Below are 13986 nucleotides of genomic sequence, written 5' to 3'. Positions count from 1 at the left end.
CTCCTTCTATTCTGTTGAGGAGCTCCTGGAAGAGCTAAAAAATTAAGCAAATTCCAGTGTTACATTGTTGATTTTCTTCATTTAAACTTACGACTTGTCACCTGAATATGTTTTTTTATACTTCATTTTATCTGTTTCTAATATCGTGTTATAATTTCATGTATTGACTCGTTCCATGACCATGGAGACTTCTCCTTAATTTGGTCCCACGGAACAATAAATAAATAAAAATGAGATTGACAGGAAATGCAAAATGGCTAAGCAGGAATGGCTAGAGGACAAATGTTGGGATGTAGAGGCTTATCTCACTAGGGGTAAGATAGATACTGCCTACAGAAAAATTAAAGAGACCTTTGGAGAAGAGAGAACCACTTGCATGAATATCAAGAGATCAGATGGAAACCCAGTTCTAAGCAAAGAAAGGAAAGGAAAGGAAAGGAAAGGAAAGGAAAGGAAAGGAAAGGAAAGGAAAGCAAAGCAGAAAGGTGGAAGGAGTATATAGAGGGTCTATACGGGGGTGATGTACTTGAGGACAATATTATGGAAATGGGAGAGGATGTAGATGAAGATGAAATGGGAGATATGATACTGCGTGAAGAGTTTGACAGAGCACTGAAAGACCTGAGTTGAAACAAGGCCCTGGGAGTAGACAACATTCCATTAGAACTACTGACAGCCTTGGGAGTGCCAGTCCTGACAAAACTTACCATCTGGTGAGCAAGATGTATGAGACAGGAGAAACACCCTCAGACTTCAAGAAGAATATAATAATTCCAATACCAAAGAAAGCAGGTGTTGACAGATGTGAAAATTACCGAACTATCAGTTTAATAAGTCACGGCTGCAAATACTAACATGAATTCTTTACAGACGAATGGAAGAACGGGTAGAAGCCGACCTCGGGGAAGATCAGTTTGGATTCCATAGAAGTATTGGAACACGTGAGGCAATACTGACCTTACGACTTATCTTAGAAGAAAGATTAAGGAAAGGCAAACCTACGTTTCTAGCATTTGTAGACTTAGAGAAAGCTTTTGGCAATGTTGACTGGAATACTCTCTTTCAAATTCTGAAGGTGGCAGGGGTAAAATACAGGGAGTGAAAAGGTATTTACAATTTGTACAGAAACCAGATGGCAGTTACAAGAGTCGAGGGGCATGAAAGGGAAGCAGTGGTTGGAAAGGGAGTGAGTCAGGGTTGTAGCCTATCCCCGATGTTATTCAATGTCTATATTGAGCAAGCAGTGAAGGAAACAAAAGAAAAATTCGGAGTAGGTATTAAAATCCATGGAGAAGAAATAAAAACTTTGAGGTTCGCCGATGACATTATAATTCTGTCAGAGACAGCAAAGGACTTGGAAGAGCAGTTGAACGGAATGGACAGTGTCTTGAAAGGAGGATATAAGATGAACATCAACAAAAGCAAAACGAGGATAATGGAATGTAGTCAAATTAAGTCGAGTGATGCTGTGGGAATTAGATTAGGAAATGAGTCACTTAAAGTAGTAAAGGAGTTTTGCTATTTGGGGAGCAAAATAACTGATGATGGTCGAAGTAGAGAAGATATAAAATGTAGACTGGCAATGGCAAGGAAAGGGTTTCTGAAGAAGAGAAATTTGTTAACATTGAGTATAGATTTAAGTGTCAGGAAGTCGTTTCTGAAAGTATTTGTATGGAGTGTAGCCATGTATGGAGGTGAAAGATGGACGATAAATAGTTTGGACAAGAAGAGAATAGAAGCTTTTGAAATGTGGTGCTACAGAAGACTGCTGAAGATTAGATGGGTGGGTCACATAACTAATGAGGTGGTATTGAATGGAATTGGGGAGAAGGGGAGTTTGTGGCACAACTTGACAAAAAGAAGGGACTGGTTATTAGGACATGTTCTGGGGCATCAAGGGATCACAAATTTAGCATTGGGGGGGGGGGGGGGGGGGGGGGGGAGGCCGGTGTGGAGAGTAAAAATCTTAGAGGGAGACCAAGAGGTGAATACACTAAGCAGATTCAGAAGGATGTAGGTTGCAGTAAGTAATGGGAGATGAAGAAGCTTGCACAGGATAGAGTAGCACGGAGAGCTGCATCAAAGCAGCCTCAGGACTGAAGACCACAACAACAAGTCTTCATCAAGAACCTTAATGAAAACTGAAAATGAGAGTGAAAATTTCATTCTGAAAATGAGATGTTCAAACTGATCTGTAAATCTAGAAACTGATACAATTTGCCATCATATAAAAATGCTTTGTATGTTCGTGTTATCTGTCAATAAAATTATGTCAAGTCCATTGAACTGAAATGCTTCCCTCATTTCAATTTGGCTGGCATATTGACTATATGTACATGTCGGTCTCCTTCCATTTATGTGTGTTTATTCAACATGCGAGCATTGAACACCAAACGTGGTCCTCCTGTAGCTTTCTTTACCACTAGCAGTGGATTATTTTGGACATTAAGATTTCTTTCTATATCCTTGTTTTCTGCCGTTTTATTTATTTTGTCTTCGACTGCTGCTCGTAAAACTAAAGACATTGGATATTATTTACAAAAGAAGGATTCACTGTCTTTAAGTTTGAAATGACACACACAGCCTTCTGTTAGTCCTGATTTGTCAGAAAATACATCTCGGTACTTCTGTAAAATATTATCTAAGTCTTTCTTCTGGTCTTCGGTTAAGAGATTAGACTTGTAAGCCTTATGACATAATAAATCTTCTCCAGCTATACATTCTCTTTCACTTACTTCATAATTTCTATGAGTGTGTGTTACTAAATACACACTCATTATATATAAAAACAAAGATCAGGTGACTTACCGAACAAAAGCGCTGGCAGGTCGATAGACACACAAACACACAAAAACACACACACAAAATTCAAGCTTTCGCAACAAACTGTTGCCTTATATATATATATATATATATATATATATATATATATATATATATATATATGTAAATACACACTCATATATACCCTTTCATATTGTGTTGGATGGTTCACATAGAGACATTGTCCATGTTGCATATAAAAGATTTTGCTATCAAAATCTAACTGTCCTGTATATTTTATTAACAAATTGATGCCTAATAATACCTGTAAGTTTACATTTTTGCGTGAACATTAAAATTATTTGTACTTAATGTTGTTTGAGTTTCTTCTCTGAAAATTCTCTCTTTAGTGCCAGTTATTCCAGTGATGTGCAATGGCACACCCCCCCACCCACCCACCCACCAACTGGCATCATGGGATAGTAACATGGGTTCTTAACATATACTGACTGTTCTTGCGATAGTAATGAGATTTCACTTCCCAAATCTATATAAATACCTACTGGGGAAAATATATCTAAAAACAAAGATGATGTAACTTACCAAACAAAAGCATTGGTATGTTGATAGACAAACAAATAAACACACAAACACACACACACACACACACACACACACACACACACACACACACACACACACACACACACAATTCAAGCTTTCGCAACCAACGGTTTGTTCATCAGGAAAGAGGGAAGGAGAGGGAAAGACGAAAGGATGTGGGTTTTAAGGGAGAGGGTAAGGAGTCATTCCAATCCCGGGAGCGGAAAGGCTTACCTTAGGAGGAAAAAAGGACAGGTACATACTGGCGTACACACACACATCCATCCGCACATATGCAGGCACAAGCAGACATATGTAAAGGCAAAGAATTTGGGCAGAGATGTCGGTCAAGGCGGAAGTACAGAGGCAAAGATGTTGTTGAATGACAGGTGAGGTATGAGCGGCGGCAACTTGAAATTAGCGGAGGTTGAGGCCTGGTGGGTAACGGGAAGAGAGGATATATTGAAGGGCAAGTTTTTTCCCCCTAAGGTACGTCTTTCCGCTCCCGGGATTGGAATGACTCCTTACCCTCTCCCTTAAAAGCCACATCCTTTCGTCTTTCCCTCTCCTTCCCTCTTTCCTGATGAAGCAACCGTTGGTTGCGAAACCTTCAATTTTGTGTGTGTGTTCGTGTTTGTGTGTCTATCAACATATCAACGCTTTCATTTGGTAAGTTACATCATCTTTGTTTTTAGATATATTTTTCCCACGTGGAATGTTTCACTCTATTATATAAATATCTACTGGTTTACCTTCCTTTGTGCCTAATACAAAAGGTTTGCTTATTCTTGTGTTGAAAATTGTTTTCCTTCTACCAACTGATCCCTCAGTGATAACATTTGACTAAACAAAGCCTATTTCTGTTTCTTTGGGCCTACTGCTGAAATATCACATCCTTGATTTTGGCCCTCTCTCTAGGACGATCCCCCATTTTCCTGCGTTTAAATTGTTTTCGTTAGTTCATATCTCATTTTGATCAGAGTGAGTTGTAATCTGGTTCATACTAGTGTCTAAAAGTTTCACAGGATGTTTTGTGAAAAATTGTATATTCACTTGTTGTGTAGTTTGATCCTGTTTCTGTGGTACAGTTATTTTGGGATATATGACAATAATTACTCCCCTTTCATCCTGTGCTTCTGTTTGTATACAGTATTATATGGGCTGTACGAAACACCTTAATTTTTAAGCAATTTTTTTTAAAAATAACATTTTTACCATTTTTATAGTTAGATTGCCAAGCCACATTAAACAAATTCTTAGTTTATAAAACTGAACTGTCCTTTGAAATCACTGAGAATTATCATCTGAACTTTCATCATCATCATCATCATCATCATCATCATCATCATAATCATTGTCGACTGTGCTATTACTTTCAATTTGTAGCCCACATCATATGAATACTCTTTTTTTCATTTTTTTTTCCGTTACGAATGTAGCTACTAACAAAAATATTATACTATTACTGATAACACACATCACTTTCAGTTAAAGTTCACTGACACTGTAGATGGCAATGATGTATCATAGGCTAGACAGTGTTCTGTGTTTGTGATGGTGGGGTGGGAAAGAGATAGTGTTACCAAATTTGTGAATCACTGCAACTCACAGTCATCGCATGGGTGTACTGCTGCCAGCAGTTGGCTCCATTGTTGCCAGATAGACATTTTTATAATAATTTCATGTATGACACACCAGAGTTTGGGAGGCAATTCTTGAAAGAAAAAGGTCAGTAGCTGCTTCACATCCTTCCTCCTCTATGCAAAATCTCCTTCTGTATGTACTGTGGAAGTTTCCCAACTAACACTTGTGCAAAATAGTTTTACTCTGATTGCATTAAATTCCATTCAGTATATTTCTTTTAGCCACCCCAAGAATTATTATAATACTTAGGTGTCTAAAAATTGTAACATCAACACCACCTGTTTTCTTATAGACGGATATTTTCTTTCAAATTGTTCATAAAGTCTTCCCATTATTTAAAATCCTTGGAAATGACTGTTCCCCATTCTGTCATGTCACCGACTAAATGACTAAGTGCTCTTGGGAAAGCTCTAGAAAAGGCACGTAAGAAATACAATGAAGTGCCAAAGAAACTGGTATAGGCATGCATATTCAAATACAGAGAGATGTAAACAGACAGAAGATGGCACCGCAGACGGCAATGCCTATATAAGACAACAAGTCTCTGGCACAGTTGTTAGATCAGTTACTGCTGCAAAAGTGGCAGGTTATCAAGATTTAAGTGAGTTTGAATACGGTGTCGTAGTTGGCAAATGAACAATGGCAAACAGCATCTCCTATGTAGCAATGAAGTGAGGATTTCCCCGTATGACCATTTCATGAGTGAATATCACAAATCTGGTAAAACAGCAAATCTCCATCATTGCTGCTGCCAGAAAAAGATCCTGCAAGAATGGGACCGCCAGTGACTGAAGAGAATTGTTCATCGTGACAGAAGTGTAATCCTTCTGTAATTTGCTGCAAATTTCAATACTAGGTGATAAACAAGTGTCAGCATGTGAACCATTCAGCGAAACATCGATATGGGCTTTCTGAGCTGAAGGCCCACTTGTGTACTCTTGATGACTATACGACACAAAGCTTTACACTTTGCTTGGGCCCATCAACACCAACATTGGACTGCTGTTGACTGGAAACATGTTGCAGGGCTAGTTTTAAATTGTATCGAGCGGATGGATATGTATGGGTATGAAGACAACCTCGTGAATCCATGAACCCTGCATGTCAGCAGGGGACTCTTCAAGCTGGTGGAAGCTCTGTAATGGTGTGGGGCATGTGCAGTTGGAGTGGTATGGGACCTTGACACGTACGTAAGCATCCTGTCTGATAACCTTCATCCATTCATGTCCATTGTGCATTCTGACGCACTTGGGCAATTGCAGCAGGACAATATGACACCCAACACATCCAAAACTGCTACAGAGTGGCTCCGGGATGATTTTTCATAACCAATTTCCCTGTGTTGTTATTATACTTAGTAGTATTCCCTATTGTTTAGTTTATTAGCTTCACATTGCATTTTAAGCACAGCTAATTCTGCATTAATACTATCCAATTGCACCTTAAGAACACCCTCTAATTTTTTAAACATTTCCTTTTGAAATTTAGCAAATAAAGCAGTAGCATCAATTCCCTGTGTTTCACATGCCTTTTATGTGTGGCGACTGGCTCAGAATATTACAAAACTTATAATTCTGAGTTTGCCACTACTTAGCAGTTGTGACAAATTTTATAGTTTTAACACAGTTCATCTATGTCACTCCTTACCAATGTCAACTATGAACAAACCATAAAATTTTGTCATAAATTTTGGTTAATACATCTCACCATATGACGTAACTGTGTGCTGTGGTGAATCACAGTGTAGTTGTCGGCACTCTGTGGACACTTTCCGTCATCAGAAATCTTCTCTTAAGAACAGATGTAAAATATTCCATGTCACAACTTGAACTGTATGTGCACAACTCGTTTCTACACAGACATCTTCATCTTTAATGTATTAATAATTTGAGTGCAGCTGTATAATGTATGCACTGCTACATGTTCCATTGTTGACTTCTTGAATTTGACAACATATATTCTTGAATATTTTTGTGAAATTTTTGTTTAAAACCTTCTTTTCATCTCTTTCTTTGCGCCTTATCTTCTCGTCCTTCATTGAGGTTGCTAAATGAAATGTTTTGTGGCTTATTTTCCTACTGGGGGTGATAAGAATGGGTCATTGAAACCTTCAATCTGGAGCTCTTATATTTTATTGGATTTTCCAATTCTCTCACATTTTCTGTCAGCTGCCATACAATATCCATGCTGCAGGGGTTGTGCTATGCAGTGCCCTTGAACTGTGAACCAGCTTCCTCCCTATGGACTTCAATCCACAGCGTTGAAGATACTGAAAGAGACATTTTTCTTGTATTCAGCAGAATAACACACCCAGAGATGATGAACATCATGTATTTCCAATAACATACACTCCTAACATCTGACTGGTCGACTTCACAGGCATTAAATTCCAGATAGATGGTTTCATGAGTGCATCTCACAAGAGACTCTGAAAAATTTTTACAATAAAATCTGAACATCAGTTGTTTTGGCAATGATTTCTTTGACATCATGGGTGTCACCTGTGCTCCTTGCTCGTCACTCACAGCCCCATGGAGCAATTAACTTACCCTGAGCAGGTAGAAGCACAAGTCTGCTGCTTTCATCAGTAATACCACAGGATCACTACAACTACAATCTGCACAAACCATTAGAAACTTCCAAAAAGTGGGACACTTCCTACTTACTAGCTACCTTAATGCACAAACATATTTCATCAGGCAATGGAGAGCAAGGACATGGAACACCTCATTCTATGAATGACGCGTTAAACTTCAAAAAAAGTTTATAGAACTGGCATGGGTACTTACATAACACTTTCCTACGTCAGTGTTTTCATGGTCCATCTAAAGATATCATTCTGGCTACATAGATACTGCACCTTTCACCTAGTCCATTTTCAGAAACCTTTCATTTGTAAGAGATTCTACTCTCATCCCTCTAGAATATGAACATTTTTCTCTCTTTCAGTTTATCTTGTTCTCTTTGAGAGTGCCTAATTCCTTGATGTTCAACTCCACTTAAGCAGTGGCTCTTACGGAGCCTTTGTTCACATCAGAATACCGATTACCAGCAGGATCTGTTCTTCAACAACTGTCATTGATTACACAATAAAACATGCCTCTCACAGTGCCTTTTCACATGAGGATACTTCATGTATAGTGACTCACAGTCTTTCTCAGAGTATACTAAAAGTCTTACGAACTGTTTATAGGTTGACAGGCACCACCCCTCCACTAAATAGAGCTCCTTACCCATACAACATGCTGCTGAGCATAATATGGTTGACTTTAATGACACCTTAATAGTCCCCCCTGGTACTTTCCTACTCCGCACAAAGATTTCCATATTTCCATTTAGTATCTCCTTTTCCCCGCTTTACGCTTTCTGGATCCTCAATCTTCCCCAGTATTCCTGACAGTTTCCCTACGTCTTACTGCTTAGGTGTTTGCTTGGCACAAATACATTAATACGTGTACAGTCCCTATCACCTACTCCAGCCAAGAGCTCTCAGCCAAAATCACTACTCAGATTGACCCTTCCACTCTGCATCAGTGTGCATGATACAGAATTTCATAACAAATTAAAACTGTCATACCAAGATTTCAACCAGGATCCTTACCTTTTGTTGCTGTCAGTTAACATTTCCTGTGGGAGGTAAGAGTTCAGATTTGACTCCAGATCTGACATACTGTTTTAATCTGCAAGAAAGCTTCAAAAGCACCATTTAATTTAGTGGAATTTTTTGTTATTAATTCTGAATTTATAGATATCAAAATCTTTTGTGGATTTTGTTTTACTTAATAGAATTTGCTATTTATTTAACTTGTAACTTCTCTTTGTAACAGGCATTCAGATGTTACTGCTATTTTATGGTTTCTATTTTTGCCAATATGGTTTCTATTTTTGCCAAATTGAGATTGCAAATTACAAATATCTACCACTATTTAATATATTTTTTACGATGCTATGGCATGAGCATGATGCATTGCTATAACAGGGTTTCAGCAGGCAGTGGCCTTGTTCAGACAGCCAGATGATAAAAAGAGAGAATAAAGAATCATTGTAGAATGTATAAAATCTGTTACATAATATTTTTGTTCTGCAACCTTTTGCTTTTTGCCATTTGTACCTGAGAATTATCAAAGAAGGTACAGATACAACTGCCACTTTCTCAGTGCAAAGATAAGTCTATTTCTGCGTAGTTATTTAGCCCCAGGGATTAGATACTAATATACAAGAACAAACATCTTATGCATGTTGTAAAAATACTGTATGTTACATTCTTATCCTCTTTGCTAACTAGGTTCTCTCATGATGTGACATTTACTGAAAGTTTCTCACATGATTTACACACTACTGTGAGTCAGTCTGGTTACGGCTCAACAATACAGCATTAAGAGTAATAATCCAGCAGTTGAAGGAATTGTATATTTCCTGTCTGTGTGAGAGTGGATGTGTGTAAAGTTGTCCAGGTGCAGTGTGTGTGCGTGATTGCCAGGCCTATCAATATTCAGTAGTGAAATAGGTTAGATTCAACTAGATATTCAACTATATATTATCAAAGTTTTTACATCAGTATTAGAGAAGGGAAGTTGCTACTCACCATCTAGCGGAAATGCTGAGTTGCGATAGGCACAACAAAAAGATTCACACAATTATAGCTTTTGGCCATTAAGGCCTTTGTCAGCAATAGACATACATTCGCGCGCGCGCGCGCGCGCGCGCGCGCACACACACACACACACACACACACACACACACACACACACGCACGCACGCAAATGCAACTTGCACACACATCTGCAGTCTCAGATAACTGAAACCACACTGCTAACAGCAGCACCAGTGCATGATGGGAGTGGCAACTGGGTGGAGGTAAGGAGGAGGCTGGGGCGGGAAGGGGGAGGGATAGTATGGTGGGGGTGGTGGACAGTTAAGTGCTGCAGTTTAGACAGAGGGCAGGAGAGGAGGTGGGGAGGGGGGGGGGGGGGGAGGAAGTAGCGGGAAGGAGAGAAATAAAAGGAAATTAAAAGACTGGGTGTGGCGGTGAAATGACGGCTATATAGTGCTGGAAAAGTTTTTATATGTCAGAATAGAGAATTATTTTAGTGTTGCTGCAGAACTGTTACATAATAAACAGTATGAATGTTGTGATAACAGTGAAGTGTATTTGAACTGTTACTGCAGTTAGTCAGATATGAAATAAAACCATAATATTTCAAAATTGACTTCTGTAGTACCCTAGTCAGAAAGCTTATTGATGATGTAGCTCTGCTCCTCTCAGGGCCTGCTCAAATGTGGTAATTCAATATGAACTATAGCTGTTTATTCATACTTTGTATGTTACTTGTATATTCATATAGTGCATTTAATTAATTCTGGCAGGTAGATGACCGTGATGCACACCGAAGAACAGCTTTGCATGTTGCAGCTGGAGCAGGTCATGCAGCTGTTGTGTCAGCTTTGCTACAGAATGGTGCTGATGCAGATGCCTCAGATTCAGAAGGAGATAATGCATTGCATATTGCTTGCCGTGAAGGTCAACTAGGCACAGCACGTGTACTTCTTACTGAATCACAGCTGGATGCCGAGGTGAGAATAAATATTACATCTTGTTTTCTCTTAACACAATGTACTGGTTATTTCCTTGGTATCTTCCAAGTTTTTGTAAATGGTGGAGAAAAAAAATTGAAGGTGAAGGATCCCAGTGTGCAATTTTCGAAGTACTAAACAAACACACTTCTGACACGTTTGTTACAAGGGAAAATTAGAGTAATTTTTGTTGTTTTTGTTAATGCTGTGAGTAGTGCTGTTACTATTTCTACTGGATTGTAAAGTATTGTGTTTGAAAGTGGTCTTAATGTTGAAAGGCTAACTGTTAGTTCATATCTGAGTAGTAGTTTTCCGTGTGACTTGTAAAAAAATAGTGCCACATTGCTAAATGCATGAAACTGACCGTATTGGACGTCACTAATTGTCATTATGCAGATGCCTTTCTTATTTTATTGGTATTGTTTTGTACTATTATATTTGAGTGTGTTGGCTATATCTGTACATGGCACATACATGGTGTATGTGTGTATTAATAACTGCCTGGAATATGATTTTCAGGTGAGTTCAGAATAACACATCACAAACATCAAATTACATTCAATTATATTCTGAAAATCCTTTGGTGAAAATAACCAGTTGTATTTTACATTTGATAACTACTAATCACAAATGTGTGGGTAGAACTAATTATTGAGTGTTCACAATTGTACGAGTAAGTAATTGTTTTCTTTTTAAAAAATTTAAAATAAAAAAAACACCACCAGTACTGCTAGAAAGTTTGTAACTACTGGCTCTAAACTGCGGGTAAACACAGTTATACACAAGCAGCACAGTTCAGTTTAGTAATGCTACTGAAATTTCTCAATGATACAGTCACAAATATCTTCATAACAATTAAAGTTCATGTGCACATAAACAATGCAAGCAACAACGTTTTCCATTTGTCAGTAAATACAGTACAGTACAAATACTATCATCTGATTCTTTATAATATTCAAACCACATTGCAATGAAGCATTAGTAGAAATGTTCCTACTTTCTAGATAACAGAATTTACAAAATAAAATACAGTCCAGCTGCTCACGCGGTCCCTCCACACGCTGACTGCCTCATGTCTGTGCTGGTGACAGTGTCTAGCTCTGGAATTCCTCAACTCAAATTACAAGTGCTGATGTGCTTCTTGAATGTCCAAAAATTGTGCACTCACAATTGTACCCGATTTTAGTTCACACAAGCTGCTACAGTTGGATAACTGATTTGTCATTCTTGAAAGTAAAGAGCATATTTCAAAAGTGAAGTATTTCTGCTACATTAAAGTTATGTGCTTTCTCACCAGGTTTTTTGGCTTCTATTATCCAGTGCCTGTGTTGGTACTTTTCCCCTTGAAATGTGAATTAAGCAGCTTCTTGGTTCAGATCATCTCTTTCCCCCTGCCATTTCCAGCATTAATTTCAGTCTCTCTGTCAAGTCTTACTTTCATATCAGCTTCCTGAATTAAAATGCTAGCAGCAGTTTAGAAAATTTGTTGTTTAGGAAACTTGTTATGCTTATTCATGTTCAATATGCCTCTGGGAGGATCAAAATTTGTATATCAAGTGACCGCCCTTGGTTTGTGCAGATTGTGAAATTTAAAAACTTACTGTTGTGGAAATACTGCATCAGAGAGAGAGAGAGAGAGAGAGAGAGAGAGAGAGAGAGAGAGAGAGAGGTGTGTGTGTGTGGGGGGGGAGGGGGGGGGGAGTGATTTAATTTTTGTAGTTGCCATTTAAAGGTCTAGCTTAATAGCTTAGCATTTACTTGATTTTTATCTTTGTAGATTAGTTGGGTTGTGAACTACCTCCCTGGAGGTATCACTAGAAGTAAAATGGATTCTGAGCAAAAGGGAGATAAACTGTCAAACAGCATTCAGATCTAGTCTGAGCACATTGAAATTAGCTGTTAATTACTAAGTTAATGTTTTAACTTAAGATTGGCTCTCAGTTCTCTACTAAGCAAAAGTGATGTGGATGTGATAAGGTCAAGGCCTAAATCACCTTAGACGAACGTGACAGTATGATTTAAATCTCATTTATCTTCCATCCAGCAGCTTATCAAGGAGATGTTCATATTGATGATTGCGACTTTAGATTGAACAAAATCTTGACAAATTTCTCCGTGTGTACTTCTTATTATTATCATCATTATCATCCTCATCATCATAGTCATTGTCCATAGTCTTACTGATCGTTACAAACTGTCACTTCATAAATAACATATTAAGTTCTTGGGCATATTTAGGACCATCTACATTTTGTACAAAGAGCTAAGTAAATAGCAATTTGATATTGAAATGCTCACATATTACCATGTATTACTAGCAGCTAAATGCAAATTGCTTGTTATCTGCAGTTCCACATCACATTTTATTTTTTACAGGCTGCAAATCTGAAAGGAAGAAATCCTCTGCATGAACTTGCAAGAGCATCAAAGGACACAGCAGCTGGGATTGCTGAATTGTTCATCGAATGTATGCCGCGTTACCCACTAGACAAGCCAGATCTTGATGGCAATACAGGTGAGAAAATCTGTGAACTACTTGACCTCATCTGCAGCTCTTAACATTATGGGCTCTTAACAAAAATTTGAAGTAAAAGTGAAAAGTGAACAACTTTTTGGTTCAATAGTTATTTTGTGTATTACTCAGCAAAGTGAGGAGTGAAGTGATAAAAAATAAATTTGCCTTTTGTGTGTGCACTATGGGATTTTAGTAACTGGAAAAAGGAACTCTATGTATTTTGTTAGTAACACTTCAAAAGAATAGTAATGAATGTAACTGTTCACTGCAGCTGAGTAGAGGCAGGCAATGAGTGAGAACAAGAGATGTAGCAGTTCACAGTTGACTAAAAATTAAGTTTGAATGTCCAGGAGCAGTTTTGGACTCCTCATCTCACCCACAGCAACAACTGCTGAGCAACAAAGAGATGCTATATCATATTCTCCTGATATAACATGACCCTGATTATAAGACAACCCCATTTTTTCCAATAGGCTCCTTGAAAAAAATTTATTTTTAACATATTCTGAAATGAAGCGGATGAAGTTGTCTCTGGCTGGTGGCAATATGGTTCCAACAGTCTCTGTGAAAGGAATATCTTTGTTTAATGTGGGTTGCAGGTCTGTGGATGGATAAGTGTGAAGAAGGGGGATAGCAGATGACTGGATTACCTACCATCCAGTAGCAATACCTCCACAGGGGAGTGTTATGGGACCATTGCTTTTCACAATATATATAAATGACTTAGTAGATAGTGTCGGAAGTTCCATGCGGCTTTTCGCGGATGATGCTGTAGTATACAGAGAAGTTGCTGCATTAGAAAATTGTAGCGAAATACAGGAAGATCTGCAGCGGATAGGCACTTGGTGCAGGGAGTGGCAACTGACCCTTAACATAGACAAATGTAA

The 13986-nt window shown here is 38.3% G+C and overlaps 1 protein-coding gene across 1 annotated transcript in view; it reads left to right on the top strand.

Moving 5' to 3' along the window:
• The window catches only part of LOC124544678 (rabankyrin-5-like), a 426179-nt gene that overhangs the window by 383012 nt on the left and 29181 nt on the right, over window positions 1-13986 (top strand). Inside the window, exons 19-20 of the mRNA XM_047123303.1 lie at window positions 10378-10584; window positions 12961-13099. Of these exons, the coding sequence (XP_046979259.1) occupies window positions 10378-10584; window positions 12961-13099 (346 nt within the window). The remainder of the gene's footprint in view (window positions 1-10377; window positions 10585-12960; window positions 13100-13986) is intronic.

This window comes from Schistocerca americana, chromosome 8, assembly GCF_021461395.2.
Source record: "Schistocerca americana isolate TAMUIC-IGC-003095 chromosome 8, iqSchAmer2.1, whole genome shotgun sequence".
Lineage (NCBI taxonomy): Eukaryota > Metazoa > Arthropoda > Insecta > Orthoptera > Acrididae > Schistocerca > Schistocerca americana.
This window is presented reverse-complemented; position numbering and strand designations above follow the sequence as displayed.